This window comes from Gobius niger (genome assembly GCF_951799975.1).
Source record: "Gobius niger genome assembly, chromosome: 2".
In the NCBI taxonomy this organism is placed as follows: domain Eukaryota; kingdom Metazoa; phylum Chordata; class Actinopteri; order Gobiiformes; family Gobiidae; genus Gobius; species Gobius niger.
In genome coordinates this window covers 3,051,683-3,069,726 of record NC_136853.1, presented here as the reverse complement: position 1 = coordinate 3,069,726, position 18,044 = coordinate 3,051,683, and the positions used below count along the sequence as shown (strand labels likewise).

The following is an 18,044-nucleotide window of genomic DNA, read 5'->3' as shown; positions in this document are numbered from 1 at the left end:
ATCAGCGGCCCAGAACCATCTAAAACACATTGCTGAGGAAAAAAGACATAGACGTGGAGAGACTAATTCATGCGTTTGTCTCCAGCCGGTCAGACTATTGTAACGGCTGCAGAACATCCAGAACGCTGCTGCTCGAGTCCTGACCAGAACCAGGATATACGGCCACATTAGTCCAGCGCTCCGGTCTCCGCACTGGCTCCAAAGAGGCTCCGCTTGAGTCTCTTCATGGTCGGGCACCAAAGTCCATCTCTGACATGCAGGGCTGGACCAGAGTCGGGCCCAGGGCTATTGGCATCCCTGTCATTATATAGATGCAATTACACAACTCCTCCAGTAGAGGGAAGTGCCGCCCTTTATACCCTTCTGGCGGTGCTTTCATGAGTTATGGTTCCCAGATAATCTCGGCCTCTGGGACATAACACTCATGCCCCTCACATCATATTTGCCAATATAAGAGGTACTAGTTTAGTGTAACTTCCTCCAGGACCCACAGAACCTCAGACCTCTATATTACATTTTAGACAAATGTTTGTCTTCTAGTTTCCATTGAACAGATTTCCTCTTTTTTTTATTTTTTTTTATTTTATATTTTCACTCCACACTTCTCTCAACTCACCAACTCTGTGGTGAGTTTTACCATTTCATTTCATAAATCTACAGTGGGATCATTTGGTTTGGAGAAGTTTATTTGTGTTGGAGTCGTGAGAGGAACCTCATTAACGGAACGCACATTTTAAGATTGTTAAGTCATTTTACAAAAGTTCCATAAAGATCAAAGTGTTGAGTCTCTGAGGCGTGAGCTTGAATTCAGCAGAAACAACAGCAGCTTTTGTCCTCGATTCGTAGCTTATACTGATTTAGTTCAAGCCAAGCGCTCATTGTTTTGCTCATCACCTCCACTATTGCATTGAATATGACAGATTTTTTTTGGGGCTGGTCTTGACTCTGCCAGTCCAGCCCTGCTGACACGTTACAGCCGTATGAACCACCTCGGGCCGTGAGATCCTCCGGGAGGCGCCTCCTGGTGGTTCCCAGAGGATGTGGTGCACCTGTTCTTTGAGGCGGCCAAAGCAGAACGATATCGATTACGATATCAGGCTCAATGCTCCGACTAACCCCCAAACACTCCCCACATGACGACCTCCAGATGTTTCCCTCTGAATGATGTTCTGCCATGTGTAAGATAGAACTGCACTTCTGTGTACACACGTCCAAGTGGAGAACTTCAGAGGCTGGACCTCCAGACCCACAGACATAAAAGTGCATTTGTGAAATTGTTAAAAGTGGTAACCCTAGATTTGTATGAATAGACAGACAGATATTACAGATAGATATAGATATTACTCCCCCCCCGGCCCTGGCTTCTGTAGCCCATATAACTTTGATATTGCTTTGAATAGTGTTCATTTATTGTCTTTCTGCTCCCAGAACAGGCTCTACAGCAGGGGTACTGGGGTCGGCAGCGTCAGGCCCGTTTAAATGGGATAAATCCAGTCAATACACCCAATTAGGTCATATCATGTACTCTGGCATTTGTAGAAATTGCACTGGACAAATAAAGAAATAAAAAATGATAGAAGAAATGACAGAAACCAACTTTATTTAAGAGACTCAATCTAAAGTTTGAGTAGATTCGGTCTGGTCTTCAGATAAAACATCTTATCGCCAATGGAACAAGTCACTATTCTCTTAACAGATTATATTGCATCATTTCTTGATTAAATTATAATAATTAAAGTGAAAAACAAACAAAGGTTCATTTGTCTGATTTCAAAGTGGGTTTTATGGCATCTGCATTTGTATCTTTATCTTAGATGAGTCCAAACAGACTCAACATAAAGAACCTTTATTCAAGCAATTTTAAGTCATTTATCTCATTTAAGATGGTATTTTTCCAGGGTAGAGCTTTACTTTGGCCTAAAACTGGCGGCTTCAGCTTCTTTTTACAATGAAAAAAATTGTCCCTCCGTTAAGAGAACTTGCTCTACAGGACCTCCATTTTTTTCCCCAATTTAAATGTCTTTTTTTCCACTTTTTTTCCACTTGTGTTTCAGTTTTATTTCTTTATGTTGATTTATTTTGGTGATTGAACTTGAATATGCTGATAAAGTTTTTTTTTTTTTCTTCTCTCGGTTCTTGCTTTGTGATAGAGTCCACATATGTGATGAGGTTTTCCCTGCTCAGTGTCTCATAACCTTTCGGAATTGGGATGTAACAATACGCTCAAGCCTCGAGTCCATTTACGGTTTTCATTTTTTTTTCTTACATTTTTTTTAACCTTTTTTTTTTAAAGAAAATAAACATGACTCATTCATACCAATCGGCGGCGTTCACGATTTAGAATGTGATGATGTCATAATGTCAGGTGGAGGGCGGGGCCAATGCAACTCTATAGATACAGACGGCATCTCGTCATAGAAGGGGGCGTGGCCTCACCGAGGGGGAAAATAGAATCTTTTGGGAAAAACAGTTTTTCCCTCTTTTTACACATTTTCTGTTTGAATATGAACTTATTTTTCACATACAAATAAAGTCAAGTGTAAATCAGGTCCATATGGATATTTTCTCACAGCAGATTGTTCTGTAGAAGTGAAAAAACGGCAGTTGTAGCTAGTGCCGTTAGCATTAGCCCGATGCTAACCTGTAGCATCATGTTAGCATTCTCCGTTTTTTATGTATTTATGGGCTGTTGAACTACTTTGCTCCTCCCCATGTCTTTGTATCTTTATTTAGTAGAAACTATATTCATAATTCAGCGTCTGTTAAAGTAGTTTTTGAATAATTAGAGAAAGTTTTGATTTTTTCAAAATTGTTTTCCCCCTTAACTGTTTTCAAACATGACCATATATGGGCGATTCCAGAGACGCCGCCTGTATCTATGGGAGAAATGCAGTTTTTGTAAGAAATCTCCAAAATGAAAACTGACAAATGTTTTTCCTCGTCAGTGTTTGATCGTGACCGGATTCTCAAACCTGTGAGATTATTTCATTACAAGATGTTTCTTTGTCTTAACGTCGGCCTGACCTTGAGATGAAGTTATTTAGCTGTTTCTAGCAATGCAATGTGAGAATGCAACTATTCCGGTCGGACAAAATGGAGTAGCTGAGGCTTTAACACTATTATTATTTATTTTTTTACATCGATTCACATTTTAACTTTGAATTGATTTTTCGGTGAATCGTTGCATCCCGTATGATCCGTCTTTGTGTTTCTATCAGAGATGCTTGTGTGTCGTCTCAACAGGCTTCAGAGTGGTCTTACCTCGGGCCGGGTACCTCTACTTTACCTGCTTTTCGGTACCGGTGCCTTAATGGTACTTTTTTGTCAATGCCTATGTTTTCGATACCTTTAATTGAACTGAAATAATGTGTGTGAAAAGTATCGTTCAGGAGAAAATCCAAAAACGGCACAACAGAAAGAACTCAGGAGCATCGGCGTCTCCTGGAACTTCATGTCTGAGCAGAATTCCCACTAAAGCAGCGACAAAAAGAGAGTTCGGACGTTGTTCCTCCTGAGCTCAGAGACAGATCCACATCAGGACAGTTTTACTAAAGATAAACTCTTCTTCTTTAACTTCAGGCTCTGCGGGGCTAAAGCTAAAGCTAAAGCTAAAGCTAAAGTGTTTGTTGTTGTCACTGCTTTCCTCTTTGTCTGAGAGCTCGAGTTTCTTATTCAGCCCTGGTTCAGTCCTGGTTTAGTCCTGGTTTAGTCCTGGTTTAGTCCTGGTTTAGTCCTGGTTTAGTCCTGGTTTAGTCCTGGCTCAGACGCGGCTCTGCCATCTCTGATAACGACTAAAGTGTTAGTCGCTTTAAGAAAACGTCTGCATTTGTCATTTATTGACGTCTGGAGTTTTCCGATACCGCCCCCGCAGAGCTTTTCGGTCGGGACAAAGTGGGTTTTTCCCGTTATGTATTTTGGTTACTTTGCTTTGTTTGTCTCATTTCCAATAAACACCAGCCAACAATAACCCTCAGATTCATGAATAACTTAATAATTATATCACATTGTCCATTAAAAACTTTGTTTATTCATTTACTCAGACATTTACCTGCACCACCTGGTGAGAAAGGAAGGGGCGTGGTCTTTGTCGGCCATTTTAAAATCTTAGGCTGGATCATGTGGCCGGGGGAAACCGGTTTAACTTTGCTTTGTGTTTCCTTTTGTGTATGATTTTTGATTTGTATTTTGTCTTTGTTTTGATTTGAACACATATCATTTCATTTTATGTAACATGTGAACTTACCTGCTGAACTTGCATGTGGAACTTACCCATTGAGCTAATGGTACTTTCCGGTGGGAGGTCCTTTCCCATTAGGGGAAGTATAAAACCTGACTGCTTCTAGTCACTGGGGGCCATTTTGCATGTGACATGTGCGTCACTGAGAAGTTCTGTTGGTCTTGCAAAAATAAATGTCTGGTAAGAGCTATGTTTGTTGTCAGTCTGCCTGAGCATTTCCACCCCTCATGGCCAGCTTCCTCACGGTACCAAGTAGGAACCGTTTAACAGTACCCAGCCCTAATCTTACCTGCATATTTTCCATACCAGTAGAACCTAAACCTTTTAAATATCAGACTGTTTTCCTGAGGAGTGGATCCTCAGCCCTACTCCTGAGGATCCACTCCGAGTCACACGTGTGAGGGTGTGTTTGGAGAGTAACTTGTGTTATTTGTGTGTGTTGTTATGCATGTACTGCTCACTGCCACACACGGAACACAGCAAGACTTCTTTACATCACTTCACTTTTATTGCACTGATTCTGAACAATTAACAAATAAAGCTGGTGATATAAATATACAAAATAAACTGTCTTTATATATTTACTGTAAACATATCAGCAGCAATTCTCACCATCACCTTCATCCAAACAAAAAACTCAATTAGACCAACAATATATATTATTTTATAAATCTTAACAAGGATTAAAATGTAAATTTCACAAAGAAATCAGTCCCAGGAAGCCTTCATTGGATTTTCTCACACTTGTTTTTTTCAATAGTTAGATGTGTTTAAAGAGCTGGCCTTGTAAACATAACCACATGCTGTATCTTATCTTAAAACAGTGATAACAAACAAATGAGTTTCATCCTGAGCAGAGATCGTGTTACATGTTGCAGTCCAGCGTAACGGCTCATGTCTGTGCGTTACTGTCACTGCATTTGTGCTTCTACCCATTTGTCCGGCACGCGTTACTTAAAGTCACCACCAGAGGGCCCCGGAAGATTTACCCAAACCCCAATACCCTTTTATTAACCCCTTAACTCCCACCTGAACCGAGCACATTTTCTCCAGTTTGGCTTTACCCCAATCCAAAAGCTTCTGGAAAAAAGGTGTGAAAATAGCAACAAAACTGAGACGGAAACAATGATGGAAATGTGACAAAAAAGTGAGAAAACATTGACAAAAAAAAAGTAGCAAAAATGTCACAAAAATGTCACAAGAAAATTGACAAAAAATGGACAAAAAAATGACAAACATTGGATAAAAAATTGACGAAAAAAAAAAAAAAAGAAAAAGAAAAAGTGACCTTGTGTTGTCCTGATTCTCCGCTAGACACAACAAGAGAGTTTAAATGAGTGTGTGGCCGATGCCCCGAGTAGAGAGAAGACCTGAGAGCTGGGCCCGGGACACGGGGACGTGATGCAGCCGTGGAGGAGCCGCGCATGAGACGAAGAGGAGAGAGACAGACGGCCGAGCGGGACACGAGCAGAGAAGCACTCGCGTGTTGGAAGTGACCGGGGGACGGCGCTCGGTCTCTCCTGCTCATCCACTTCAGCACTGCTCTGTTTTGGTGTTATATGTGGCGCAGTAGGCGGAGAGTGAGTGAGCGCCTGTCCCCGTAACAACGCGTTGATTAATCAGTGAAACAACACGGTAGTTTGACTGAGATGCGGGGCCCTTGCAGCCGCGGGGGCCCTACACACCTTGCGTAGTCTGCGTATAGGAAGAACCGGCTCTGCGGCCCACTATCCTTCAGGTCAGGCTCGGGCAGGGTCAGGGTGAAGCTGATTGGTCGATACATTTCACTCTCATTACTTGTGATTGGTTGATGTACTAATAACTCTTCTAGGAAAAATATTTTCACTCCCGGCTTTGATGTTTCCGTTAGCATGCTGCCGTTAGCATTAGCATGCTGCCGTTAGCATTAGCATGCTGCTGTTAGCATTAGCATGCTGCCGTTAGCATTAGCATGCTGCCGCTAGCATTAGCATGCTGTTGCCCGCTGCGGCGTTTTGCATTGTTTGTGGAGGTTAAATCTAACTCAACGATTGAATTCTCCAGATTCTGCTTCAAAATGACAAACTTGTCAAACTTGTGTCCGTGTTTCTCTGTCCCCCTGACGCCCAGTGACTCGTTTTAAAGCCCTGACTTTGCCCTTTCCAACACGAAAAAAAAAGCTGAATCCCCAAATACTGGCCTCTAGTCAACACGACAACAGTGAAAGTTTAAAATAATGTAACTGGACATTTTGTTTCACATATTTACCCGACGTTTGGAGAGTCAACACTGTTTCTCTGCTTTGTGTTCGTGTAGTAACTGATTTTATCTCCAGTCCTCTTACCTCCCGCCTAAAGCAAATGCATGCTGTCCTCTTTGGCCATTATGTAGGCCTGTGTAACACCTCATTTGAAAGCTAAGAACCACAAAACTGATCTTTTTCCTCGCGTTGTTGCTGTGTTGTGTCACCTTTGTTATGTTTTTTTAAAAGTTTATTTTGGTCACATTTTTGTTGAGTTTTCGTCACATTTTTGTTGAATTTTTGTCACTTTTTGTTTAATTTTTGTCACTTTTTGTTTAATTTTTGTCACTTTTTGTTTGAGTTTTTGTCGCTTTTTTGTTTAATTTTTGTCACTTTTGGGTTGAGGTTTTTTGTCATTTTTTTTTAAAAATTTCTGTCACATTTTTGTTGAATTTTGTCATTTTTTTGTTGCATTTTTGTTGAATTTTTGTCACTTTTTGGTTTAATTTTTGTCACTTGGTTGAGGAGGTTCATTTTGTAGGCCTTAGCTTTCAAATGAGCCGTTAAACTGGGTTAAAGGCTGTAAACTCTCAGGTCAAGAATCTTTTAGATTTGGGTAAAGCCGGTTGTGCTCGGTTACGGTGGGGTTTTAATTAAAGCAGTCCCATCACTTTGGTAACCGTGGAAACACTGAGAAATGACATGTTTTCCTCGGAGCCGTGCGCCGGGTATGGCACGTGTGATGTGTTTTATTGCAGAGCGCAGAGTCCGTCTGAGTCCGAGCTCTGGTTTGGGGTCAGATCTTTGGACTCTCTCGACCGGACGTCCTCCAGGAACTGGTCCCAGTCCGGTCTCTGCAGAGGGAGCTCGATCTGGAAGTGGTTCCAGAATCTGAGGGTTCAGAGCAGAAAAGAAGAGAATCAAAATGGTGCAGACATGTTTGTTCACCAGTGCGACCACACGGGCAGCTGCGACTCGATACGACGGAGCAGAGTTTACTTTTAACATGTCCAGAAAATAAGGACGTCTGTTTACTTAAGTTTTTTTGGGTTTTATTTTGTGTATTACCTGAAAAATACCTGCCATATACCTGCTACTGCCATGTCCTGTGGACCTTTAACTATATCCCCGTGGTCAGCGTGAAATCTCCCCAGTGTTTAAGCCGATATCCACCCAAACCATTGAATATGGGACATCATTTGTGCCGGTAGCAAGTGGCTACAGGCCCGGTTAGCCCCGTTAGCCCCGTTAGCTTGTTACAATCGCCAACAGCTCATTGTTGATTCAAAGTCTGCAATAAACCACAAATACATAAAGCCTGGCTCAGTGTGTGATCGTTATAAAGGCGGCTCTATGTAGTTACGGCTTTATTGATGTTATTAGTGCATAATGATCGGAGCTCAATGCGAGCTAACTGCGCTAACTGAGCTAACTGAGCTAACAAGCTATGGTTTTCTCCCGGAGCTAATTGTAGATGATGTGAGTAATAAACTATAACCTCAGCCCAGCTCAGTGTGTGATCATTATTCTTTATGTAGATGTTGGTTTTATTGACTTTATTTGTACATACTTCTCATTTTCACGTGAGGGCCGGAGGTTTAGCTTAGCATTAGCTTTCTCCGTCGGTAATGCTACAACAGGCATTGAGGCCCAAACACATTGTCGCCGCTTTTAATCCTGGTGTTTAGCTAAAGAAACACTGATGTTTTTGTAAAAGTCCCAGAGCTGCTGTAGGTTCACGATGAAGCTAAACCTCCGTGACTTGTTTACACCTGAGTCCGGCAGAACATCTGCCCCGGGGGCTCAGCTACAGCGTCACTGTGGGGAAAGCTTCTGATTGGTCGACGCTCGCCAATTTCCCAACTCTGGGCGCTGGACGCCCTGCAGGTGCGTCAGAAGCTCAACACACGAAAAGCTTGAAAACGCGGCGCACAGGAGGCGTGTGCAGAAAAGTACTACATACAAACTGTGTTACGTCATGGGTTCCTCCAAACCTTCAGAAACTCCGTGTCTGAAACGTGAACATGTGACGAGTGGGAGTTTACTTGTGGTGGTAGACGTCCGGGTCCCGGCTGATCCGGTTTTGAAAGCCGATGTACAGGTCGTCCCACAGGCGCCCGTTCAGCACCACCCACCTCATCACGCCCACTCGGTTCTTCAGCTGCAGCAACACAAACAGCAGGTCTTTAAGTGGTTTATGTTGGAATGGGGGGGGGGCGGGAGGGGGGGGGGACAGGGACAATCAGACACAGTTACACAGAAATGTTTGCAGCAGAAACGAAGAGTTTGTAGCTCGTGCTAATTCTCAGCGCGGCCCCTGGTTTAGTTCAGTGTACGCTACATATACACAGGATATATTTGTACACAGGATATATTTAGGGACAGAAAATAAATATAAAATCTTTATAATCAAGTTCATGATTATCAAAATAAAGTGATTAGCGCTGGTGCTTCACAGCGAGAAGGTCCCAGGTTGGATTCCCACCTGGACGGGGCTTTTCTGTGGAGTTTGCATGTCCGTGTACACTAGGCCAGAATACATGTAGTGTGTCAGTCTACCCCAGGGCAGCTGTGGCTACAATAGTAGCTTACCACCATGAGTGAATGAATAATGACTCCAGTGTAGCGCTTTGAGAAACTTGGTTGGTAAAGTGCAATACAAGTGTAAACCATTAATATATGAAACAAAATCATCTTTCTTAAAACAGTTTTTAAAGCTGTTCAAATGAAGTTCTGCTGAGACTGGCTGAGCTCCAGAGTGTCACATCCAAAGCCGTCCTGACTCCTGAAATGCCTTTAAAACTTATGTTCCCTGTTCATTCAAACTAGAGCAGGGCCTGTAGATACACTCTGTCACTGCATCCAACAGATCAGTTTGTGGATGCAAAACAGCTTTCTCCAACTAAACTCAGACAAAACTGAGATCATTGTTTTTGGCCCAAGGGCAAAGACAAAGTGTTGTCAGTCACCTTGAGTCTCTCTCTCTAAAACCAAAAAATCAGGTTAGAAATCTAGGAGTGATCATGGACTCAGACCTGAACTTAAACAGCCACATCAAAGCCATAACATCATCAGCTTTTTACCATCTGAAAAACATGGCTCAGATCAGAGGAATCGTGTCAAAACCAGACTTAGAGAGACTTATCCATGCATTTGTCTCCAGCAGGTTAGACTACTGTAACGGCCTACTCACTGGCCTCTCTAAACGAGCTGGCAGACAGCTACAGAACATCCAGAACGCTGCTGCTCGAGTCCTGACAAGAACCAGGAAATACGACCATATTAGTCCAGTGCTCCGGTCTCTGCACTGGCTTCCTGTCACTCAGAGAATAGACTTTAAAACAGCTCTGCTCGTGTACAAGTCTTTTCATGGTTTAGCTCCAAAGTCCATCTCTGACATGTTAGAGCCGTATGAACCATCTCGGGCCCTGAGAACTTCAGGGAGGGGCCTCCTGGTGGTTCCCAGAGTCAATAATAAACACGGTGAGGCTGCGTTTCAGTTTCATGCAGCTAAAATCTGGAACAGTCTTCACGAGGACGTGAAACCCGAGCATATGACTGAAAGTATTTTATCTGCACTCTCGCCTTTTACTGTAATTGATTAATTTTATGTTTTTTTATGTTTATGTTATGTTTTTATTGATTCTATTTCCTTTCTTGTATTTATGCAGCTGTGAAGCATTTGAATTGCCTTGTGTATGAATTGTGCTCTACAAATAAACTTGCCTTGCCTGAAAAAAGTCGCAAAGGATGAGAAAAGTTTGTATTTGTGTTATATTTTTAACCTGTCTGGGGACAAAATCTGTCATTTGTTTACTGGAGCACTTCACAGAGTCATGACATTGGTTTATTTTATAACGAGCAGATAATTAACTGCCTAGATTTCACTGTAAACATGTACAAATATAATCACAGACGTGTCTCAGATCAAGGTGTCTTTGTAGAACTGTTTGTTTCTTTGACAGCATGTGCTTCACAGAGTGAAAAGTGTCAGTTTCCTGAGACTCAAACCGGACTCGGACTTGGACCCCAGACTCAGACTCACCTCTAAGTAGGAGTGCTCCCTGTCGGGGCGTTCGGCTGGAAACGTGAGGTCACTGAAGTCCACCAGATAATCAAAGCCATTGGGGAAGGGCTGGAAGTCATCGTCTGTCTCCATCACCTTCAACACAAACATGGAGGATTCTCATAAGAAACTATTACAGAGTGTGGAGGAGAACGGGGAAGAGAGGAAACTCCCAAAGCAAAACCACCAAAGAAGCAAAACCACAGCAGCAGAAACAGAGCAGGAAGCACTTTGTGACCCCTTTATTCTCCAGCAGTGACCTCACAGTGACCTCACAGGGACCTCACAGTGACCTCACAGTGACCTCACAGTGACCTCACAGTGACCTCACAGGGACCTCACAGTGACCTCGCAGTGACCTCGCAGTGACCTCACAGTGACCTCACAGGGATAATTTGTAGCCTAACGCTTCTTTTTTAAGTAGGTCCCCAACACCATGACTGTCTCGCCTCTCGCCTCTCGCCTTCTGCTTTGTCGCCTGAGTGTTTCCTTCCCTGTGGTCGACCCACTGGGGCACTTCCTCAAAACTAAATGAAGGATTGTGCCCACGTTTGTCACAACCAACGTGATGTGAACTGAACGTATGTTTTTATGGTACTTGGATTGATGAAACAAGATCATTTATTGAGCTTAATACAGTAAATAAGTAAATAAATGAAATACTATATTTTTTATAATGGACCTGTCTATGCCTCTCATTCAATTACGAACCTGTGTGTCCTTTAGTGCTTGTTTATTCAAGCTGGCGTTGTTGGTATTATAGTTACTTTTAAGTATATTATGTTTAATTTCTAACACCTTAACCACACGTATTGCCACAAATACACTGACTCCACACTGTGCATTATACAGATGTTAACTCCACACTGTAGCTTATACAGATGTTAACTCCACACTGTGCATTATACAGATGTTAACTCCACACTGTAGCTTATACAGATGTTAACTCCACACTGTAGCTTATACAGATGTTAACTCCACACTGTGCATTATACAGATGTTAACTCCACACTGTAGCTTATACAGATGTTAACTCCACACTGTGCATTATACAGATGTTAACTCCACACTGTGCATTATACAGATGTTAACTCCACACTGTGCATGAGCCTGTACAGATGTCACCAGTCCCTCCTTTGTGACCGTCTTTATCCCACGTGTTGTTTTGAAATACAAATCTTTTCGGGGTGAATCATTTGTTTGGGGTCCAGGCTGCCTTTGCTGGCCCGGTAACCTGCCGTTTTTAAGGTTATATTTGCCCTATTTTGGGGGTGACAGTAGCTCAGGCGGTAGAGCAGGCTGTGCTTTAACCTAGAGGTCAATTAATCAATCAAAGTTTATTTATACAGCACTTTACAGCAACACCAGGAGGACCAAAGTGCTTCACAGAAAGAGAAAACGCATTTAAAAACACCAAATAATTACAACCTAGACACAATTCAGTGCTCTAAGTATTAAAAGCAAGTTTGAAAAGATGAGTCTTTGATCTGGACTTAAAAAGCGACATGTCCGTGAGAACACGCAGACTGAGGGGCGGCTGTTCCACAGTTTAGGCGCGGCAACAACAAAGGAACCATCGCCCCACTGTTTGTACCGGGACCTGGGCACGTCCAGAACCATCTGATCAGAGACCGGAGACTCTGCTGGGGCGATGTACGGTCAACAGCTCAGTCAGATATAACGGAGCGAGACCATGGAGGGCTTTAAAAACAAGCATCAACATTTTGAAATGAATCCGAAAACGGAGCGGGAGCCAGTGCAGGAGGAGACTCGGTGGTGTGAGTCCCAGCTCCTGCAGGTGGATGCTGTTGTGTCCTGGGGAAAGACACTTCCTCCTCGCCTGCAGAGTCTGCGTACACTGGTGAGACCATTCGTTATTATTCATTAACGCTGTTGGATATTGCGATACAGAAAGTAGTTATGATAAGTAATATGTGTGTTACTGTGTGTAACTGTTACTGGAAAACAAGTGCAGGATAGAAATGCCTCCAAAGTATTGAAAGTATTGCGATCCCATCCAATGTTTTGGTATCCGGTTTATAATTTCTTTATCACAGATTTTCATATCTCTGTTTCATGCTGCACAACTGCACCGAAAAAATCAAACATGATCCTAGTTTGTGATCATACTGCACCTTCAGTGACAATGGCAAAAAAAAATACTTCGGACACTTAGGTCTCTATTATAAAAATATCATTTTCTTCATGGAAATTTGAAGGAAACATTAAACTAAAACAGTATTATTTTTCTCCAGCATTACTATCAACATTTCAAGATGGTGTCCCACAAGGTTCCATCTCGCCCCCAGTACTGTTAAAGGGGGGGATTTATCCATCATGTTATTCTGTCATTCCCTCATTAAAAACATGCCTGAAGTGTTGCCTCGGCACATTCACGTATTTTTGAGTAATCTGTAAAATCTCTGATGGCGGTCATTTTAGGGATAGGTTTGCCTGAGTCCTCCTAGGAACGCCCCCACCTCCTGGAGACGCCTCCGAGCTTTCGTCACCAGCCGAGTAACCGACCACTGCTCCTCAGCAGAACCCCCTCCCCACTGATGCCACAGACAGCGTGTGGAGGGGGCGTGTCTAAAGGCTCAGAGGTTCTTAAAGAGACAGAGGCCTATTTCAAGACATTCACTACAGCCATTTTGAGAGAGACATTTTATACAAGGCAGTTATTCTAATTTACTGCATTTACAGACCAACAGAAGGTTTGTCATCATTGTAGTGTGATATAGACTGGTGCTATGGGACTGAAAAAAGCAGAACACCCCCTCTTTAATATTCAGAGTTTGTGGATACATCAAAATAGTGGTAGTTCTACCTGCCATAGAGATAAGTTATTATACTTCTTTCTTTCTGACCTTTTTAAAGCAACACTGCGACAGATGTTTTCCTCGATTTATTACAGAACCTTTGTTATATCTGTGGATTAAAGTGTTCCAACACACCCTTTGTCTTGTCATGGCATCTGTTTGAGATCTGATGCTTTTTTTTTTGTAGATTTTATGATATGAGCATTTGCGAGAAGATGTCGTTAAACAAATGAACTAAAGGGGAACTGTTACAACTTCTGACTTCTGTGTCTAAACAGGCTCTAACTCTGTCATTCCTTTAGTACAATAATGATGCATTTAAAGTTAAAATGGATGAAACGTTTTGAAACCCTGCGAGGCAACACAAAGTGCTCTTGTGGTCCGTGTCAGGAGGAAGCAGCAGCAGCAGGAGTCTGAGAGAAGATGTCGTCAGATTGCCAGTTCATTTACCCTGACCACCAGATTGTAGTTGTGGAATCCAGCCCACGTGTAGTAGAACTGGATCCACTCGGGGTACGAGAAAATGTGGGCGCTGATGGCACGGTTCTGTTCGCTCACGTACAGCCCGAAGTCCCAGGTGTCCTTGAGCACTTTGGTGTCAGCCGGGGGGGCTCTCACTGCTCGGCTGCGTGCGGTCGCCGGGCGGAAGGAAAGAGTTCAAAGGTTAGTGATTGTTGTCAGAGGAGAGACAGTATTTCTGCACCTGAATCTTACAAATGTAGTAGTTACAAAACAACAAAGCGACACACGGTTAGCAAATACAGATCATAAACTTTTGGGGAAACTCAATTCCTCATTTACGAAATACATACCAGGTCAGTGTTGAGCCGCAAAAAGCAGAAGCTGGGACATAAATGTGCCCGATCTATGGAAATATCTGCGGGACTGACACACGAATCGCGCTGCCGCTTCTATCTGGGCGACATTCTGAAAAACCTCTGCGCTGTTGCTGCTGAGCCTGAAGATGTGGATGAAAATAGTTTCCTCGCTCTTTGTCTGTGCTTTGGAAACAGTGGAATAGTTTTACTACATTTCTCCCCCAAAGTGGCATGTCCAGACTTTTTTTTCTAGTGGTTAACCTCTTAACTCCCGCCTGAACCGAGAGATCTTTTTCCACACCTTATCAGATTCTTTTTCCATCATTTTTTTGGTTGGGTTTTCAACTCATTTTTGTAACTTTTTTGTCATGTTTTGGGTCTTTTTTTTGGTCTATTTTTTGTCATTTTTTTTGTCATTTTTTCGTACATTTTTTGTAATTTTCTTGTCAAATTTTTATCAAATTTTTGTCACATTTTTGTCATTTTTTTGTCACATTTTTGTCAATTTCTTGTGACATTTTTGTGACATTTTCATCATTGTTTTCGTCTCAGTTTTGTCGCTATTTTCACGCCTTTTTTCCAGAAGCTTTTGGATTGGAGTAAAGCCAAACTGGAGAAAATGTGCTCTGTTCAGGCGGGAGTTAAGGGGTTAAACTTTGGGAGTTGCTGGAACTCTAGTCTTGAAGACTCATGACGACATGTAAAAGGCTGTGTGTAGATTACATTTCAACACGAAAAGGCTCACAGAGACAGAAAGGCATCAAGAAATCAGAACTGGGGCTCAGTCGACGAGTTGAGGAGAGGCCGGGCGGAGAAGGGGTGGAGGAGGGGCGCAGCACGGCTGGGAAACGCTGAGTGATTGACTGCGAGGCGTAAGTATAGGGATCATGAGCGATGAGTGGCTGGAGTAAAGGGACGAGCGCTGCGCTGCTTGAGCTGGGTCTGTGATTGGATGATTGGAAGGGCGACCGGTGATGAGGCGATGAATGAATGCAGCCGGTTTGTCTTCCAGGTTGATTTTGTGCAGAATCTTCATGTGGCAGAAGGTGTTTTATATGAACTTTAATGGCTTTATCTTTAATATTAGCTTTAAAGGGACTAGGACATGGGGAGGCAAGTTTTCTTAAGGGAGGGACGATTTTCTTTATTGTAAATAGACCGAGGGCCGAAGGCGCTGATTATTATGATTATTAGCCCAAAGTAAAGCACAACACTGGAAAAATGACCATCTTAAATGAGAGAAATGACTTAAAATGGCTTGAATTAATCAAATTCTATGTTGAATATGAGTCTGTTTGAACTAATCCAAGATACAAATGCTATAGCGCCGATGGAACAAGAATAAAACCCACTTGAAATCAAACAAATAATAGTTTTTCCCTTGAAATGACACAAAATTATCTGAATTGAGAGAATAACTACTACTAGAGGTTTTATTTCATCTAAGTTCAGACCAAATCTACTCAAACCTTAGATTTAATCTCTTAATTCAAGTAGATTTATGTCATTTCTTCCTTCAAACAAGTGCACTTCCTTCAAATGCCAGTGTTGTACATAATATATGACCTCGTTGGGTGAATTTACAGTATTTTTTTTAACCTTTTTTTCCTCCCATTTAACTCTAATAATGTCAAAAGTACTCTCTGATTTGTGTGATAATGTTTCTCAAAATCATCTTGAGGGCCAGAGGTTCTGAGCTAAAGGGCCGGATTTGGCCCTCGGGCCTGACGTTGCCTACCCCTGCATTAGGACATGGCTGGGACATGTAGGGGGAGGAAAATACTTAGTTTTAACATTTTTAAACTCTGTATACTCCCTTTAAACCAGTTACAGAATAACACTTCTTTATGTGTGCTTTTTGGTCCGGGGCAAAGCTCTCGATTTACCGATCGCTCTACGTTCCCACCCTCACCTATGGTCATGAGATCTGGGTAGTGACCGAAAGGACAAGATCGCGGATACAAGCGGCCGAAATACGTTTCCTTCGCAGGGCGGCTGATAAAACACACATCGCTGGTTCGTTGTGGTGAAATGCAAAAATCCGGTGTCACAGAAACAGATTCATCTTAATCCTGATATTCAAATGTGAGGCCTGTTTGTGTGTGCTCGTGTCGCTGGTTTAGTCTTTTCCTGATTTCCATTCAGAACGCAAATTGGATGCAAACTCTGGGTGTGCAGTTCCAGCAAGAGCTTCAAACAAAAGCCCATTTATGAATAACGCCAAGCCCTGTTAATAGGGTTCGTATACGGACTGTGTGCACATTTAGGTCAAAGCCGAGCTGTAAATCATCACTGAACGCACAGACCTTTTGACTTTTTCACTAACTGAGCACCCATCCATGATAAAGAAACCACAGAAATGCCATGAAAAGGACAAAACACACCTCCTCACACTTAAGCACCGCGCCCGTCCTCCTCCTTCACCTGCATGAGGGATGGAAGTGGGAACGTTCAATTTCAATCAGGTCCGGGATTCGACATGCAAACATTCATCGTACATTTAACTGGGAAATTTACATCCACTCCTTCTTCAGTGGCCACTCTACAGGACCCAGCTCCAATTTGCCTACACAAGCCGAAGACGCACAGCCGATGCTCTCCTGCATTTGCTTAAAAAAACAGGCCACCCTTTTTGCATCGTGAGATATGTTCTTACCTGAGGTGCACAGGACAAAACCCTAACTGAACAGGGTGGTGTCCATGGTGGGGAGGCCTCAGAGACCTTTGAGTGAGCTGTACAAAGAGAGGACACTGACTAAACCTCGAGCTGTTGCAGTTTGAGCTTCTGAACTCTAGGAGGCGATACAGAGTTCCACTGGCCAAAAAGGCTGTGTTGAAGAAGTCTTTGGTCCCCTGTGCTGTGCTGTATGATCTGAGTAGGATCATATTGTGTGTATCACCTTGTATCTCACACATTTTGAGATGTAATATGTCTCATGGTCCCTCACTCTTCTTTTGTTATGGTTGTCTCTAGGTCCTTCTCCCATTGTTCCATAATAGCCCCACACCATTCAAAGAAATCATGGCTCAGCAACAGTATTGAAACTGTAGTGCAGCCATTTATTGCAGCTTGGAGTTGGTGGTCCAGGTGCTCATCTATATTAGTCGTAGAAAAAGGTTAAATCATCAACTGCACTGAGTCTGGTGAAGTTGAGGACGTTTTACTTCTAGTCACAGAAGCTTCTTCTTAGCTCTTCAGGTCATAAGACACGACTGCCCAAACTGAAGGGGACTAAAACGGACCCGGCTCCTCCCCGGAGGAGGGAACCAGACTGCCAAAAATCCCTGTTCAAGTTGTTTACAGTAACTCTCCACTAGCAGGCGTTTGTTCTGCTCTGCTGCTGAGTCAATGGGCGTAGACGACCCATTAGCCAAAACAGAGGAGGGTCGTTCGCCTTCCTTTACTCCCTAAAGGAATAAAGTAAGGAGTAAGGGAGCATCGTACCTGTCACTGGGGTCTCGAAGGGCCAGTCCCAGGTCCAGCACTGCTCCTGGTTGTGGGGTCCACGTCTTGATCTCTGGAGCCTGTTTGTTGATCAGTGCGTTCAAGTCGGCCGCACTGTTCTTTGTGTTGGTCTCCTTGATGTATCTGTGCAGACAAGACTTGCCTAACTATGTATCGACATCCAGCATGAAGCAGTTCTTACAATCACGACTGCATCGAGGGTCGAGGTACAAGTGCACACGAATTGCACGACAGAGAAGTGAATCTCAATCATTGCTTCATGAAACTTTGAGGATATTTCTATACAACACCTGTTTTTGGCAATCAAAAAAGGATAAAGGGATTGAACTGCAATTTTCTTTTATAATACTTAAACTTGTATGTTTTTCTTTTGGTCATGGCTCGTCAGTAATGAGTGGAAAGTGGGGCCTGAAGCTA

At 42.9% G+C, this 18,044-nt stretch overlaps 1 protein-coding gene across 1 annotated transcript in view; it reads right to left on the bottom strand.

Moving 5' to 3' along the window:
- Window positions 1-7,207: 7,207 nt before the first annotated feature.
- The window catches only part of cmah (cytidine monophospho-N-acetylneuraminic acid hydroxylase), a gene marked incomplete at both ends in the record, with an annotated part of 33,099 nt that continues 22,262 nt past the window's right edge, over window positions 7,208-18,044 (bottom strand). The window contains 5 exons of the mRNA XM_079552149.1: window positions 7,208-7,349; window positions 8,504-8,619; window positions 10,504-10,620; window positions 13,794-13,968; window positions 17,607-17,750. Of these exons, the coding sequence (XP_079408275.1) occupies window positions 7,208-7,349; window positions 8,504-8,619; window positions 10,504-10,620; window positions 13,794-13,968; window positions 17,607-17,750 (694 nt within the window). The remainder of the gene's footprint in view (window positions 7,350-8,503; window positions 8,620-10,503; window positions 10,621-13,793; window positions 13,969-17,606; window positions 17,751-18,044) is intronic.